At 42.3% G+C, this 17,691-nt stretch overlaps 1 protein-coding gene across 1 annotated transcript in view; it reads left to right on the top strand.

Annotated features, from left to right (window-relative positions):
- smarca2 (SWI/SNF related BAF chromatin remodeling complex subunit ATPase 2) overlaps positions 1-17,691 on the top strand; it is a 57,016-nt gene that overhangs the window by 13,916 nt on the left and 25,409 nt on the right. Inside the window, exons 11-23 of the mRNA XM_084947550.1 lie at positions 983-1,033; positions 2,185-2,315; positions 2,923-2,980; positions 3,143-3,240; positions 3,594-3,741; positions 7,351-7,514; positions 9,866-9,932; positions 10,045-10,155; positions 11,321-11,563; positions 13,401-13,514; positions 14,171-14,275; positions 15,462-15,548; positions 16,363-16,409. Of these exons, the coding sequence (XP_084803676.1) occupies positions 983-1,033; positions 2,185-2,315; positions 2,923-2,980; positions 3,143-3,240; positions 3,594-3,741; positions 7,351-7,514; positions 9,866-9,932; positions 10,045-10,155; positions 11,321-11,563; positions 13,401-13,514; positions 14,171-14,275; positions 15,462-15,548; positions 16,363-16,409 (1,424 nt within the window). The remainder of the gene's footprint in view (positions 1-982; positions 1,034-2,184; positions 2,316-2,922; positions 2,981-3,142; positions 3,241-3,593; positions 3,742-7,350; positions 7,515-9,865; positions 9,933-10,044; positions 10,156-11,320; positions 11,564-13,400; positions 13,515-14,170; positions 14,276-15,461; positions 15,549-16,362; positions 16,410-17,691) is intronic.

The following is a 17,691-nucleotide window of genomic DNA, read 5'->3' as shown; positions in this document are numbered from 1 at the left end:
TGAGAATTAGTTCAGGGTCAAGGACAAACGGGGATTTAAGTGCCGTTGAATGTGGCGTGGCGGTTGGTATTTCTGAAGTGGTCTGGAAAAGAGCAAATATCCGGTGAGCAGCAGTTCTCTGGGTGAATGCCTTGTCGATGTCAGAGGTCAGAGGTGAATGGCCTGATTGCTTCAGGCTGATAGGACAGAAACAGTAAGACAAATAAGCACTCACTGCATACAAGGTATGCAGAAGAGCATCTCTGCATGGGCGACATGTCAAACCTCCAAAGCAGCACAAGACCACTGGTGTAAGCTAAGAACAGGAAGCTGAGGCTCACAGGATCGACAACAACAGGCTGGATAAATGTTCCCTGCCCGATGATTTTTGATTTCTGCTCTGATATTCAGACTGTAGGGTCAGAATTTGGAGTAAACACATCCTGCCTTGTATCAGCGAGTCAGGTTCCAAGTACCAACAGGATATTGTTTTTAAAAAAACACCCCAGCTATTGTGGCTGACCTCGTCCATCCCTTTGTGATAACGGTGTGCCCGTCTTCTGAATCTGCTTCCAGCAGGATAACATGTCACAGAGCTGCCTTACAGTAGTTTCTTGAACATGAAGAGTTCACTTTATTTAGTCGTTCTTCACAGTAACCAGCGTCATGGATGTGCAGCAGCTCTGTGATGCTGTCGCACACAGTATGGACCAAACTCTGTGAGGACTGTTTCCAGCTCCTTGTTAAATTAAGCAGTTCAGAGGGTAAAAAGGGATCCATCCTGGTCCTAGCAATGTGTACCTAATAAAGTGTCATGTGAGTGTACAACAGGAACACAAAGAGCACCTCAGATTTCCCATTCCCTTTAACCGGTCAATGGTAAAAAAAAAAAAAGAACGAAAGCACATATTATTATTATTATTCTCAGTGTTTTTCCAGCTTTGATATGAGTCAGTGTTTTGAAGAAAATGCCATCTGATTGGTTGATGTGTTATTTATGTAGAAGGTGGATGGCGATGGTGAAGGCACTAGCGCAATTGGACCTGATGGAGAGGTGAGTTACTGTTCATGTTAAATGTAAAAAATGTTTTTTAGTTTGATCTGCAGCTAACTTTGAGTTTACTGAACGCCACCTCATTGTTAGCATGATTCCCACTCTGCAGCTTACCTGCTCAGGACTGCAGACAGAGTCGGTGCTGAGATGTGACAGCAGTGGACATTTTTTGTGGAGACTAAAAGTGGCAATAAAATCACACGAGTCCTGCACTTATGTTCAACATGTGGACACAAACATGAATGAGTGACAGTCGTACTGATGGATGTGTAAATAATCAGCTGTCGAAAATCAGGCACTTCTGTTTCAAAGACTTTTTCAGGGTTCGCGTCCCCCCGATGTCGACAGATGTTCGCTCTTCGTCCTCTGAATATGTTTAACTTTCAAAATTAGTAACGCTGATAATTATTCCTCTCATGCATTTGCTTTTATTGTGACTGATACAAAATCCAACCTACTCTGACAGAAAAAAGAAACAAATAAGGAGCCGAACAAACAAACAGTAATTATCCATTGAGAGGCAGACTGCACCCTGGGCGATTGTACAACAGAGGCATGTTGTAAACAGTCCTCCAAAAGCAAAAAGACGTCTGTGCTGTTTGTTTGTTTGCAGTCATAACTTTCCACACTTTTTAATCATGTTCCTCTGTGTGCTCCAGAAGCTCAGGCTGAACTTTGATGGCAGGTTTGGTGAAGCTCTCATTGATGTCGTTGCGGTTGTTTACCTCTAAAGGGAACTTTGGAGGTCTGAAAGTTTGGTTCATGTTGGGATTTATTAGTCTCATTTTTTTCCAGTGAAAATAATTTATAAAATAATTAATAAACAAAATCTTTTGAATTGTCTGTAGAATTATATGTTTTATAGCTCTCGTTTAATTGGGGTTATGGAACTAATGAAAAGTGTTTTACGTTCATTATATGCAGGTTACATCAGCGGTGGCTGATGAAAGTGAAGCTTTGTGGTTTATGGTTCTCATTTCTAAATGGATTTGAAGATTTATATCATACTTTGATCAATATCAAAGTCTGCCGCTCATCTTAAAAACTTAACAGCTCATATCTTTTCAAAAAAAAAGTTAAAAGACTAAAGTTTGAAGATGAGTTCAGATTTGTTTATGCATGCTGCTTCTTGTGTTTCCTCTGTCCTGTAGCCCATGGATGAAAGCAGCCAGATGAGTGAGCTGCCTGTCAAAGTGATTCAGACTGAGACTGGGAAAGTCTTGCAGGGAACCGAGGCCCCAAAATCCAGCCAGCTGGAGGCTTGGCTCGAGATGAACCCCGGGTGAGTTGCACAGCACTGTCGTCGGCTTCTGATCTCTTTGAAACGAAACCGTTGGACACTCCAAGATTCTGCTGGTGGCAGTCTTTGTGTGTTCGGCCACGGTGGCTCGTAATGCTCACACAGACTGCATTTTGTAACGCCAAGAACAAAACTTACCAAAATCAATTCCAAGAAAATTCTTTCAAGTCTAGAATTAAGCATTGCTATGTTTTTCAGGGCGTCATGCACACCAAGGTTTGTGAACGCGATGACTCGAGAACGAAGCAACATAGGAATTTCAGACAGATGCCATGGGTGTATCTGCGAAAAAAGTTTTAGATTTTTAAACAATATTTAATAAAACTAGGAAACGTTGAAATTCTCCTTCCACACTCTGATGATATTGTCCGAATATCAATATCCCCGAATCAGCACATCTCCTTCATAGTTAAACATGTTTATAGTGTGAATCTTTTACTCGCTCTGTTTATTTATTAATAAACTCTCTTCACTATCTGGAGAGTTGTTGCTTGTTAGATAAATTCTGCTGAAGGTCGTCATTATGTTTCTGTGACGGGCACAGATGTTTTAATGAGGCTTTGTTTTTCTGTTGCTTCTTTTGAAACAGGTATGAAGTGGCCCCGCGGTCAGACAGCGAGGAGAGCGGCTCAGAGTTTGAAGAGGAGGTAGAGGATTTTCTCATTAATAAACTTTATATTACACACGATCCACCAGGGGGCGCTGTACACTTTATTATCCACATCAAAGTTGCTTCTTTGTTCCACCTGTGCTGCTGTTATTTTATTAAGCTCGCTCACAGTCATGTGTTATCAACTTTACCTTATAAGGAGGAAGATGAGGCGTCCAAAGGAGAGACAGAGGAGAAGAAGATAATCGATCCCAACGGAGATGGAGCCACTGAGAGAGCTGCCAAGAACATCATCGAGTATTGTATTTCCTTCTGTTATCTCCCATTTACTCGGCATGTGTTGCATCAGCTAGAAAGAAGCGTTCAGTTCACATACGCTGGAAGTTGAGTGTAGACTGTTTTTTAACAACCTGAAACCTGATTTTCCCTGCAGGAGCCTCACAAATAAGCAAATAAACAAACCTCTGGCTGTCTTTGTGTTGGATGTGGATTTCCAGAGGAGCTCAGACAGTTATTAGTCTGAGCTCCTGGGGTCAGGCCTCAGTTAGGCGCCATTAAATTAAATTTGTAAGCTGGTTCAGTTTGAGTTAGAATACTTTCAAATGCTCTCTCTCTCTGTCTCTGTCTCAAATGATCAAACACACATGCAGGTCAGCCAAGCAGGATGTGGATGATGAGTACAGTGTTCCTACTGGCCAAACCAGCTCCCAGTCTTACTACGGCGTGGCCCACGCTGTCATTGAGAGGGTGGAGAAGCAGTCGTCACTGTTGATCAATGGGATGCTCAAACAGTACCAGGTACGCACACACATATACAACATGTCTGCTTTTGTAGAAGCTGTCTACTCCTCCCTGTGCCTGAATCTACCAGAGGTCTCTTCCTGTTAACAGGGAGTTCCTTTTTTCCACCATTGCCAGGTGCTCCTCACAGGGCATCAGTGGATTGTTGAGTTTTTCACCCTAATGTTGTATCTTTGAGGGAACTTTTTGGTCCAAGAAATCCAATAACATGACAAGAATTTAATAAATGAGTCAAGCAAGTCGACATTGGTCACATTTGCAAATAGATCGAGGGAACATATAGAAACACTTGTTGTGAAGCTTCTGCTTTTTTCCGGCTTTGTGCCAAACAGTGTGTCAGATGTTTCCTTTATCCTAGGCTGGTCTAAAACGGCGTTCTTGCCTTTAACTGGTTCGACCTCATTTGTAAGCGCTACCACTGGAACTTTGGCGTGGATGAGCAGGGCTTCCTAACTGTTCTTGGACAGCTTGTCCTGATTCTGGCTGAACAGTGTGGCCCAGTGCTGCCACCAGCAGACACGTCTAATTTGTCTTGAATGCCCTGTGAGGACTTGAGTTTCAGTTCAGTTCTACCGAGTCTGTGAAAAACATCTAAAGTGTCCAGCTGGAGCTGTCTAATGAGATGGCAGAACGCTGCACAGAGATTTGCAGCGTCATGCAAACATATCAACTCTTTCAGCAGCTATTTTATCTTCCATCAACAACTATGTGCAAAACAGACGTAATGTGGATTTCAGGTTAGAGAGCAATCCACCAGGAATGTCTGCTTGCATGTGGTTGAAATTGGAACTTCTTTCCAAATGAAAGTTGAGTCAGATTGTGCCCTCTTTCAGCAGACCGGCTCCTTTCAAATCAGCGAGAACTGATTTGCAGAGCTAAACTTTGTCTAAATGTATGTCTGCATGTTCACATGGGAAGCCGCTCTCATCTCCCAGCCTGTCTCTAATGGGATGTGGTGCACATCCATGGGGCATTTTTAAGCACGCATGGGATCCACCCGAGCATTTGATGTGTGATTTGAGAGGCATTAGACAAAGTCATGCAAACACTGAGCTTGCATGGGCAGTCAGCAACTTGATTGCAAACAGAAATCAATATGGCAGCTTGTTTGAGACCAAAACTAGTGCAGCAAAATGTATTTATAACAACATGGTAGACTGTCTGCATACAAACAGCTTTAGCGTTAATTGGATCTTCATTCTCCAACTTTGCGCTAGTCTAAAACAAAGGGTCAGTGGATGACAGTGTGTTTAACACGTAGTTTGATAAATGACTTCTTTTGGCTTTTTACCCACAGAGGTTTTGATTGTGACTACAGTGACACGCGCTGGCGTTCCTTTATCTCCCCCTGGGTATTTGGACTTGATGGACTGCATCATTACTGTGTGTGTGTCTGTGTGTGTGTGTGTCTGTGTGTGTGTGTTTCATCAGTTTTTGTCAAGAAAACAGAGTCTTGTCATGCTTTCTGTTCTCATATATTCTAAATGCATTTTGCAGTCCATGCATGTCTATTTTTGTTGTAAATGTGAGTGAAACAGTCCAGCTGTCGAGTCTTGCAGTGCCGGCGCCAACTTCCTGCTGTGCTTTCAGTGCCACCAGTAACAGCTTCATAATCATCAAACGCTAGCATGAAAACAGGCTACAGATGGCAAGAAAAAGTTCTTATAGATGAGTGCGATTTCATTTGATAAATGCGATGAATCCACACCTCAAATGTTAGATACGTTTTATATTATTGATTCATGTAAACAAGCATCACGTTTCGTGGGAAAAAAGCCTCTCAGCCTTCTAGAGGTCTGAACTAAACTTAGTACCTTGATCAGAAAACTAAACTTCCTTTTTATTTCTCTTAACCTTTAACTTAAGTCAAAAAAATTTCCTACATGTGGGACTAATAAAGATTTATCTTATCTTAATCAGCAAATTAGGTGATAGTTAAAATAACAGCTCGAGCCTTAAATGTATTTATGTTCTTTAGTGCAGGTAAATTAGCCTCTGCTCTCTGTGATGATGTCCTAGTATATTTCCTGAGGGCGTTGCCGCCCTCTGGACATGGAAACAAATCGGTTTCAGGTTTTCTGAATATTCCCGAGTCTGTGGGCAAAGAGCTGGTGACTGTCACAAGTCTTCGGTCATAGATAGAGGCTTTGTAAACAAACACATCTCCTGTTAGGCACATGAATGCGTCTTAGTCAAGCCTGTCTGCCTGTAGCGATGCAGACACCCTCATCTCGTCTTCAGCTGCAGCGTACATGACCGTGAGAGACATATTGGCAGAGATCTGGAACTGGCAGCTGGGTACAGCTAGCATTTGTTTTCTATCCAATCACGGTGCAGTCATCCTGTTTGTCTGATTTATGGTGTGCCAAATTTAAAATGAGATATGGCGCGCTGCTTGGGGAAAATTGGACATCCATTAATCGGATCAAACGTCTGCGGTGTCAGTGTATATATAGCAAACCTAAATTCACAGAGACTATGCATTAGCTCTGCTGCTGCATGTAGTGAAGTATTGTGCAGTTTATTGGTCACCTTTTCTGTTGCCACTGTCCTCCTGACCTTTCCTCAGACCGTCCTTCGCTGATTGTTTCCCCACAGGCGAAACCACGCAGCTGGTGACAGAGTTATTTTTCTCCCAATGCTTTAGGATATAAAATGCTGTGGCAGTAACATCAAGTTAGCCGGCAAAGCTCACAGTGAAAAATGTCAAATGAACTTCTTGCCACGTCTAAAGGTTTGCACATTTACAAGTACAGAGGCAGAAGAAATGCCTTTAGATTCCATATGTTTGGTAGTTCTGTCTTTTAGGCTGTCACAGCTAAAGGCACAGCATGACATCATGGATATGTGCGTCTAGTTATGTTTAAAAACTTTAAGACATGTATAATTTCTGCACTTTTCTGGATTTTTCTGGATTAAGTCTGACATGTCAGAAAAAGTCACTTGTCCCAGAATCCAAAATTCAATCAGTCAGCAATAAAAAAAAGGATCAAAGATGAGTTTCAGTGTAATCTTTTGTCGCTTTAATGTCTTTTTTTCTTCTTAATTCAACTTAATTTCACGGCGTATGTTTACCTGTCGCCATCTGCACCCCACCTGCAGTGGCTCTGTGCCCCGACAGCAGGCCCCGCCCCACAGTTTGAGAAATCAAGTGTGCTGCTCCACAGTGGGATGCTATAAAAACAAAGATTGCACCAACAAACGTACAGAGCTGGATGTTAGAAGACATCAGAAGGCCCGTAGTGCTACACAGACCATCCTCAACATGCAAGAAACTTTTATGGGCTGCTTTAGCTTCATCACCTGATTTTTAGGACTGCCCTATGATAGGATAAACATAGTAGTGCAAGGATGCATTTACTTGACTTGTTGCAGGTGCCTGTGGTTGCCTTCATATCTGCTTTTATTATTCACAGCAGCCAAGGAGAGCTCCATTATTCATGTTGGAATATAGATGATTGTAAACTCTGGACATTATTAATTGTATTGTCTTTTTAACATCTAGTTAGACGTGTATTTCTCCTTTTTCTTCGTCTTCACCGTTTTATTGTTTGTGCGTTTTGTGTGCACACAGAGCACGCTCATGCTTTCTTCTCTGTTTTTTAGATTCAGGGGCTCGAGTGGATGGTGTCCTTGTACAACAACAATCTCAACGGCATCTTGGCTGATGAAATGGGGCTCGGCAAAACCATCCAAACCATCGCCCTTATCACCTACCTGATGGAGCACAAGAGGCTCAATGGTCCCTTTCTCATCATCGTTCCTCTCTCGTTAGTACTTCTCTTCCAGTATTAATCGTGACTCTTATCTCACAATGTCACGACACCCTAAAATCTAACATTATTAGAGTCACCTGAAAAGAACTTCAAATGATAATCACTCGTGTGAAGGCTCTCTTTTTGTTCGTGTATTAGCAGCACTACACGTAAACTACCCTGAAGGTCCTTATGAGTGCTCCCTCACTCCCTTCCTGTCCTTTTAGCTATTTCCATTGGTGCCAGGAACCTGTTTAAAAGGCATAGGCTGTATTTTATCAGCTTCAGCTTTGGTAGCATCCATTTGAAAAAGCACAAACAGCTTTTCAGCATGACTGCACCTGGAATCAAGGGGCACTGTAATAAGAAAAAAATGTGTATTTTTATATCTTTCTAATAGATTTGTGCTCTCCACATGCCCCTGTAGACTCACAGTGAAATAGCCTGAGCAGTACACGGGCTGTAATGGAAAGCAGGAGAATTGGTGTTTGCTCAAGTGTCAGGTGTTCACATCCATCTCACTGTGATAAGTCCAAATTCATGCTTCGTAATTATTCTAACAATATGAAGTACGGTGCATACTAAAAACAGGGTACGAGAATACTACTGCAGATATTTTTCACTTTGCAGTGTGGAAAGGAAATGGGTCCAGCTGCTCACAGCTGCATTAAAAATGCATTGTGCATGAAGGTGCTTATTGTTATTGAAGTTAAATTGGTGTTGTTAGGCCACTTCCTGTTAGTATGAGGCGGGTGGAGGCACGGACAGACACTCACACATACGTGTTTCAGGTCTCGCTTCTCTTCTGCTTTTTTGACACCAGGTGCTGAATTGTGGATCTGCTGGTTTGCTTTGCCTGTGATAATTGAGGCAAGGTGCAGAGAAAAGTTCAGCCAATCAAATTGCATTTATTCAGATACGTCAGTGCAGCTGCTCGGCACTCAGATTGTGTTATTGAAATAACCTGAGAGAGTACGCTAGTCATTCAACATTTAAACTGCAGGAGAAATGAATCATTGCTCTGAGTAATCAGAACATCTTATGTAGCCAAAGAGCCAAAGCAGCGAAGTTCATGCTAACTGCTAATGGAAGCTTGCCCTGTGGGAGAGATACCACCTGACCCCTGAGATGGATATGACATTACTGCTCTAGTGACTGCAGCAGGACAGAGGCATTACATCATCAATAAAGTTTATGTGACCCTGCACGCCCCTCAAACCACACGCTGTTCTGGTTATGGCTTTCTTTTCTTTACTGTGCTTTCACAGTACTTTTTGGGTTTAGCACAGTCTTCGGTCCAGTCAATCAGCTCTCCTGCTGCCTCCTCTCTCTTGTCACCCAGCCTCACTAAAAAGACCTGATTACGCCTGCTGCACCACCGCTCCCCTGCTGCAGAGCCAAAGACCTCACCTCTGCCACAGTTTAGTTTTTTAACCTGCTAAAACAGCACAGGAGGATAATTAGCATGTCTGAGTGTGTTTTTGGCCCGAATAAAGATGCTGAATTTGAGTACAAGGCTGTGTGTGCATCTCATTATAGGGTCAAAGGAGCCAAATTATTTGATGGCAGTTTTAATGATGAGCAGAGAGGCTTGTATTTATTTCATGTGTGGGGCCGCTCACACAGTCCTCACGAACACTTTATAACTGTGCAACATTAAGGCTAAAAACAACCCATAATGCATTATTGTCCATTACAAAATAATATCTGATAATGTGAATAACTGATGACTTTACAGGGTGTGGTCGAAATAAATCTTTAAAACTGTTTTCAGAGTATGGGAATATGTCCAATTACTGATGCAGCTTCATGAAGTGTGTGATTCCCCTCATTGTTTTTGACTTACAAACAGCAGGAAACCAGCGTGCTGTTGTTCAGGGGTGAAAATTCAAAGTGGTTTAAGGCTGATGAAAGTGTGCAGAGTGCAGGAAAACACTCGGCTTTTTAATTGTTATTCCTCTTAATGTTGGTTTCTAACTGCAGGTGTTAGAAGATTAGAGTGAACAATGGTTGTGTTTTTAGAAGCAAGCCTATTTTTTAATGATTAATGAGCAGAGCACTTTTTTCTTTCTAAGTGATGGAAGCTGAGCGGAGGCTTAATTCGCTGCTCAAGGCCACTGTGTGTAATGTGCTCTTGAATATGCAGTGTGCAAATATGGAGTAAAGCCTAAAACTGTCTGTTTTTTAGCACACAGCAGTTTGTCCCAGTGTGCCACTGAACAAGAGCTCATCTCGTCTCTGCTTTTGTGCATTTCCATGGTTTCTTTGGCTGTTTTTGTAAATGAAGTGTTGATGAATCTGTCGTCTTTGAAGATTCTGCCTTTACTGCTAAAAACATTCTGACCACATTTAAATGCTGTTTTCAGGACCTTGTCTAACTGGGTCTATGAGCTTGACAAATGGGCTCCGTCTGTGGTTAAAATTGCTTACAAGGTGAGACAAATCTCTGTTTTTTAGTCTAGTCTCTTTTTTCACATCACAGATGTTCAGATTTTCTGCTTTTTACGACAGAACGTTGTCTCTTCTTTGTCTCTCCACATATTAGGGCACCCCTGCTTTGCGTCGTGGGCTGGTGCCTCAGCTCCGCAGCGGGAAGTTCAACGTCTTGCTGACCACCTATGAATACATCATCAAAGACAAGCATATACTGGCTAAGGTGAAAAGGATCAAACCTCTTTCTTCTATCTATAATGTGCTTCCTAACTTGAACCCTGTTGCAGCATCTCCATCACAAATATCCACAAAATGAGCAAAAGGAAATTATGGTGAGCTTCCATCCACCGCTGCTGCCGAAGCTCAAATCAGCAAAACATCTGGAAAAGCGACAGAACTGTGATTGTTGTTTGTTTCATGCAGTAATTTGAGAGATGTTACGTTTCCTCGCTTTGCTTCAGTTGAATAAATCATGCATCATGCATTATTCACTGACGCTCGCGTTTGCACTTTGTACATTTTGTTGTTTTTAATGAACAAACTTTTCATCTTCAGCTAAAATTCAGATTTTTGTTTTTCTCACTCGAGGCTTTTTAAAGGTTAAATATGTGCATCTGGCAGTAATTGTATTTTATTAACATAAAAGTTTTGCAATAACACCAAGTTTTATTACTTGTGATGAACAAACCTGATTCCAAACATGTTGGGACGCTGTGTAAAATGTAACTAAAACACAGGGATTTGCAAATCTTACAAAACTATATTTTATTCACAACAAAACACAGAAAAGACAGAAAATGTTTAAACCGAGTGAAATAATTGTTCATTTTGTATCTGATGGCAGCAATATGTCTCCAAAACAACAGTTTGCCACTGTGCAGCATCCTCTCTTATTTTAACATCAGCCCACATCATCAAACATCTGGAGCTGAGGAGAGCAGCAGCTGGAGGAAAGCTTCCGGGATTTTGTTGCTCCCACTCGGACTGTTTTTCAGATGTGTTGCTGCCATCAAAATCAATCACCTAAAATTGTGCATTTGTTCGGTTTAAACACGTTATATGTTTTCTCTGTTCTGTTGTGAGTAAAATATGAGATCTGCAATCAGTGAATTCTGTTTTTATTGACATTTTACAGCTTTTTTGTGCTCATAATACACATTATATGACGGGGCACAAAGATTTCATCGGGTCAGATGAGAACGTGTGAATACTCATAAACACGCTAAATAAAAGGCAGAGTCAGAAGCTTGTTGTTTGTATTTAGAATTATTCTGCAGCCTGACGGTCGTCAAAGTGCAAAATCAAAATCCTGCAGTGACGACTGAGATACAAACTGAAATATTTAAAATGCTAATTTGCACTCGGGTTCTGTTTTGTGTCTCCTACAGATTCGCTGGAAGTACATGATCGTTGACGAGGGTCACCGCATGAAGAACCACCACTGTAAACTGACACAGGTGCTGAACACGCACTACGTGGCTCCCCGTCGGCTGCTCCTCACCGGGACTCCTCTGCAGAACAAGCTGCCCGAGCTGTGGGCCCTGCTCAACTTCCTGCTGCCCACCATCTTCAAGTGCTGCAGCACCTTCGAGCAGTGGTTTAACGCACCCTTCGCCATGACAGGAGAGAGGGTAGGTGCCAGGAGAGCTACCAGTGTTTTAGTTTTAAGCTAACACTGGCTGATGCTGAAGTCTGGGTTTTGCAAATCAAGTTAATAATTCGTTTTAACCTTCGTAGATCAAATAATAATACATAATGCATTTTGTTTTGTCATGTAGTATAAATTTACAAAGGAGATATGAGAAAGAGACGAATCGTTTCTGAAAGCTCTGTGATTAAAGAGACCGAAGAAGTTTTACAGTTTGGCTGCTGTCGTGATCTCACTCGTGGCAGAAACCATCAGAAGGAACCTCGGGCACATAAATGGTTAATAAGTCCTTCATGTCATTTGGATCAAGGCCACTTAAAACTTTTAAAGTGATGATAAGTGCAGACATTATCATTCATTATCAGAAAATACCAAAGCTTCTGTGTAAAAACTGAAATCCTTTTAAAAACTGTATTTACAGCCTTTTCTTCCTGCAATGGGCCTTTTTTTACTGAACACAGAAATACTTCCCATTTAAAGCTGTTAAATGGACCTGCTTCCTGTTCCCCTCAGCTCACTGCTTTTCTTTGCAGCAGTCACATGTTTCATTACTCCTGGCAAGGAAGCAAAGGGAAGTTATTTAGGTCATTTATATCTAAAATTTAACACGGCTTATTTAAATGCACAAGGGAGAATGTTTTTATACCCACTGCATTAAGACTGTGTTCTGAATGTAATTCTGAGCATCCACAGGGAATTTTATTTCCTGCCCCTGGAAAGTTCAGTGAGTCTCACGAAAACAGGCAGGATTCAAAAAGTAAAAGATTTCAATAAATAGACACCCGAGAGTTATTCTGGGTGTCGTCACTATAGGAGTGACATTTCATGTCCTTCTCTACATTTAGAAGCGGTTTCCTCATCGACTGCTTTCGATGCTTCTGTACCGTCTTCCAGAGCGCAGTAGGCTGAACGAGCGGTAGCCAGCATGGGAGTGGTCTCTGATATCTGTCTGTGCTCTGACATCGAGAGTTTGCAGTTTCAGCAGTCATGGGACTGCGGTTTGGACAAAGGTCCCGGTTCAATGCTAGGAGAGGACACAGCCCTTTGGGGTCGTGTCATATCAAACATGTGGACACCTTTCATGTGGGAGTAGGCAAAACGTTCAAATCCCCCGTAGCAGTGCCCGCTCCCACCAAGTTCAGCGATCCATCTTTAGATTACATACAGCTCATCTCATATTACTTTTTTAGATGCATATAATTAAAAGTTATAGATGATTTCTAAGCTGAAAAATAAGTTTTCGTTTTACTAAAGGGAACCTGTTCTGCTCATTTCCAGCTGTACAAGCGTTGCATGATTTAGGAAAAGAATATTTAAGCGTATTTTTACTGGAAGCTGAGCTTTCCTGCATTAGTAGTAGCTGTTTTAGTTCATGAAAAACAATTTGGTGCCCTGGGTGCAACAGAAGCACCGTGGCCAAACATAACAATTTTTAATTAAAAAGGCACCCTTAAGGAAAAAGTGGATTCAGGCACGCTTCTTGTCATCAATTAGTTTTTAAGTGATGTGTAATAATGACAGCAGAGTGAGTCAGTGGTTGGAAACAGGCCGGACCCTTCTGTCTGGAATTTGCATGTTCTTTGTGTGCCAGCATGGGTTTCTTCCAGGAGCTCTCGTTTATCACGCCATGGAGAACATGGCATGTTAATAACAACCTTAGTTGGCCAAGGAAACACATGCAAAAGAGCTTCTTTCTCTTAAGAGTTTTACTTCTGGGTTAAATGAAGGTTTAGCGTAAAGCAGCATGTCGGCAGGTAGGAATCTCTGCATGAAACAAACAGCTGCGAGGCATCGTCTCTCACTCTTTCTGACCTGTTCAGGTTGACTTAAACGAGGAGGAAACCATCTTGATCATCCGGCGTCTGCACAAAGTGCTCCGCCCGTTTCTCCTGCGCAGGCTGAAGAAAGAGGTGGAGTCTCAGCTGCCAGAGAAGGTGAGGTTAACACGACTGAACGTTGATTTAGGACGCTGCAGAGTTCTCAGTGCACCAAACCTGCACTGCTGTTTGTATGTAATGCATGTGTAAGTCGCTCCTAATGAGCTGATTTCAAGGTTACATGCAGCTGTTTTTACACTTTGAGGAACGGGATAGTCTTTGCTGACCTCGGATGCAACATTCCTGCGTTACAAAGTAATTGAAGCTGCAGGTTTGTAAGTACTGCATCGAGCTCCTGGCCACACTGTGCCGGAGGTGTTTCAGAAAGTAATTGAAGAAAAGGAGATAAAGTAGTCTGTGTGACCTAAACACATTGTTATCAACTTATACGGTTGCATTGCTTAACTGTTGTGACACAGAGCCAGACACCTTAACTGATGACAGGAAATTATCCGTAGCCTTCTTCTGACCATTCATATTATTAAAAAGAATGAAAGAGTTTGAAGGAGATGACTTTCTAAGCTAAGCACAACCTCACAGCTTGTTCTTTGTTATTATTCTTTATGCCTGTATTTTCATTCTCATTAGTGTATTTTGTCAGTGCTGAGCTGACTGATGGGGATTGTGGATTTGGCTCGAACAGCCTCACTATGGAAAAGACACCACTGTGCCACTGGAGTTTCATTTAATTATTCATGTTGTCGTTCACACAGGTGGAGTACGTCATAAAGTGTGACATGTCTGCCATACAGAAGGTTCTGTACCGCCACATGCAGAAAGGCATCCTCCTCACTGACGGCTCAGAGAAAGACAAGAAGGTAGATCGTCAGCTCCTCGGTGGCTTCGCTGTGTCGCTTTGTTCTGTCCGTGTGTGTCGACAAAGCCTTTGGGAAGAGTCTGCAGTGATTTGCCTGCTGTTTGACATTAGAAGGACCTTGAACTTTCTTTGAGTGCACATTTGCTATGTTTGCATAATTTAATTGGATATTATAAATTTAATTTGACTCCTGAAGCTACATTTTAATTTCCAGCTTTAGTTTAATTTCTTTTAACCAAAGCACTCGCGGGAATATTCTGCCCGTGATCTGCGTTCAAAACAAACTAGTCAGTGTTACCTACGTCCAAGACGTTGTAAAGAAGTGTAGTGTTTTTCAATGTGCTGTCCATGGATACGTCACGATTGTGCTCATCAATATGACCATGTAAAGGGGGGAAGAGCCCCTCTGAGAATCGCTGCCTTATCGTGGTGGAGGGTTTGTGTGTCCCAGGGATCCCAAGGGCTATGTTGTCCGGGGGCTTCTACCCCCTGCTAGGGTCTCCCATGGCAAGTTGGTCCTGTGTGAGAGACCAGACAAAGGGCGATTCAGAAGCCCAATCAAGGGAACAGTTCACCCTGCCTGGGATGGGGTTACCGGGGCCCCGCCCTGGAGCCAGGCCCAGGGAGGGTGTCCGAGGGTGAGCGTCAGGTGGCTGGGCCTTAGTCCATGGGGCCCGGCTGGGCACAGCCCGAAAAGGGACGTGGGTCCATTCTCCTGATGGCCCACCACCCGCAGGAGGTACGTTAGGGGTCGGGTGCAACTGGGACAAGAAATGCCTCCTGAATCTGAATCTCCTTTTGACTTTATTGAGCTTCGTGACAGATTTTCATCTGCTTTTATTAACTGAAAAAGCTCTAACAGCCCAGTGCACGCTGACTGTCCCCACTTATTTTAGAAGCTGAGGAAATACTTCCTTCATGAGTTGGTAAAGATCAAACACCGAGTTCTGACGGAGTCGGCACCGCTCTGCTCCTCAGGAGGCTGCAAACACGGCTCCAAATCAATCAGAACGTGGTTCCTTAAACAAATGTTGGATCGGTCAAAACTTAGTTCACACCTTGTTTTCACTTCCCACAAGCTTTTAAAAAATAGTTAATGATTAAAATAAGGTCTTGTAGGTCATTAGTAGCATCAGCATATCCAGACCTTCTTTTTTACTCATTTTATCTCTAATACATTTCTGCAGGGCAAAGGTGGAGCAAAGACCTTAATGAACACCATCATGCAGCTGAAGAAGATCTGCAACCACCCGTACATGTTCCAGCACATTGAAGTGAGTGGGATTGTTTGCTAGAATATTTTATGTTGATTTCAAACTGTTGCACATTTACTGAATTGTGATATTTAGGTTTCAGCTCAGGGTGAGAAGCAGATCATTGAACACATCTGTGTCCCCCTGGTTTTCACCGCTGTTCCAAGTGAGCTGTTTCACGGTGGCTTTAAACCAACATTAAACACCTGGTCCTTTTACATTTGCTACAAATTGGTTGTTTCCAAAGTTCCTAAGTGTTGGCTTGTGATGACAGTTAACGGCAACATCAGCCATATTTGTTCCACGCCGTGCTGATTCATGGTGTTGTTGGGACATTGCCTTTAAAAGTAAAAGTAATTCCTCAGATGCCAGGAGAGCATTAAGCGTCTCGTCTTTGCTCTCGCAGGGAGTAATAGAACATATGGCTTGCGGTGTTTGCAGAAATTGATCAGGCTGGTAGACTTTGAGGCTGACGCTCATTTGAGCCCATCTGTTTGGATGCTGGGGCGGTTCTCAGATGAAACATCACAAGAGGCTGAAAACCTTAATGGCTCATTCAAACAGACTCTCTGTAACTGCTTCAGTCTCATGATTGAAGTCCTGATAGAGTCATGTAAATGTGATCAAACAGTAAGGTTTTCATTGATGTTTAGTTCTTGTGTTTGTTAATGTTCTCAGGTCCCCACACAGAAACAGAACTGATGCATCAGCTGGTTAAAACCTGCCTGTTGTTGCAAATCTTGTGACATGTTCACAAGAAGTCATATATTTGCCGTTTATAGGACTTAGTTTAATTGTCTGTGTTGCTTTGACTAGTTGATGTTCTCCATTGCAGGAATCCTTTGCTGAGCACTTGGGCTATCCAAACGGCATCATCAGTGGGTAAGTCGTACCATCAAACACCTCGTGTCCTTCACTGTTACACTGTTACTGTTATGAAAACATAATAATACAGTGGCCAATCGATCTGTTTTGTGCTTTGAAAAACACGTTTGATTTAAGGCAGTGCTGTAGATGCTCATGCATGGGCTGAGTAAATAAGTAAAATAAAGATTTAACAGTGATTTAAGCTCATATTGATGCTCAGACATCGTTAAGCACTTAACTGCTATATTTAGTTCTGCAGAGATTCAGGATTTCCTGCCACGAACGTTTGCTTTTATTTTCATCTTTATTAATGATAAAAAATCCACACATGAAACTGAATGATTAATATCGTTTACGTCAGTTTACATGAGTGCAGTGATAGAGCTTGTCAGTTTGTGTATAATCATTTAACACCTAATTCAGGATGACGAGGTTTCACATGCAAGAAGCCAACGTGTCAGATAATTGCTGCATCTCTGCTGTGCTTGGCACTAATTGGCACCAGATAGCAATTATTCACAGCAGCAGTTCACCTCAAACCCCTCGTGTGAGAATGGGTCCACGCTTAGATCACAGAATGCAGCTTTGCTTTGGAACATGCCAGAAACAGCCAGCTGTGTTGCAGGAACAGGACACGTGAACCCGACGTGAAAGACAGCGCCGATTTCATGGAAGGGGTATGCAGCGCGCTGGAACGAGAGTCAAAGTTTGAAGTGTTAAGCTCGCCGCCTAATGCTGCTTCAGGCACGAGGATCTCTAAACCTTAGAACAGGCTTTTCCCCGCAGCACGGCGTGCAATAAATGCTCACAAAAGAAATTGCGGCCGTTTCAACTTATGTAGCGCTCGACTCCAGGTACACGACGCCCAGCTGAAAACAAGTCGAGCTGCCTGAGATTCACAGAATTTACAGAAAATGTAAAACTTTTGTGATTTATATCGTTGTCTGGACGATAAATGTCTTATATGGGAATATGAGATTTTGGTCATATCGCACAGCGCTAATTTTGCAGGATTTTTACTACAAAACATTCCAGTAAAACAGGCGTGCTTTTGTCCCATTTTTGTGGAGACAGTGAAGGTTCCACGGCGTGCAAAGAAGAGCGTTAAGTCTGAAAAGGTTAAAGCTCGAGAAGCTCTCATCGTAAATTGAAACCTTATTATTTGCAGCCTTCGTCACGCTCGTTATAAAATATATTACTGACCAGAGGTGGAAAGAGTACTAAAATATTTTACTCAAGTAAAAGTACTATTACTTTGCTGAAATTTTACTCAAGTACAAGTAAAATTACCTGTCTA

Source organism: Perissodus microlepis, chromosome 12, assembly GCF_051167445.1.
Source record: "Perissodus microlepis isolate ML-2025 ecotype Zambia chromosome 12, ASM5116744v1, whole genome shotgun sequence".
Lineage (NCBI taxonomy): Eukaryota > Metazoa > Chordata > Actinopteri > Cichliformes > Cichlidae > Perissodus > Perissodus microlepis.
The sequence above is the reverse complement of the archived record's forward strand: the minus strand, read 5'-3'. Positions and strand labels throughout refer to the sequence as shown.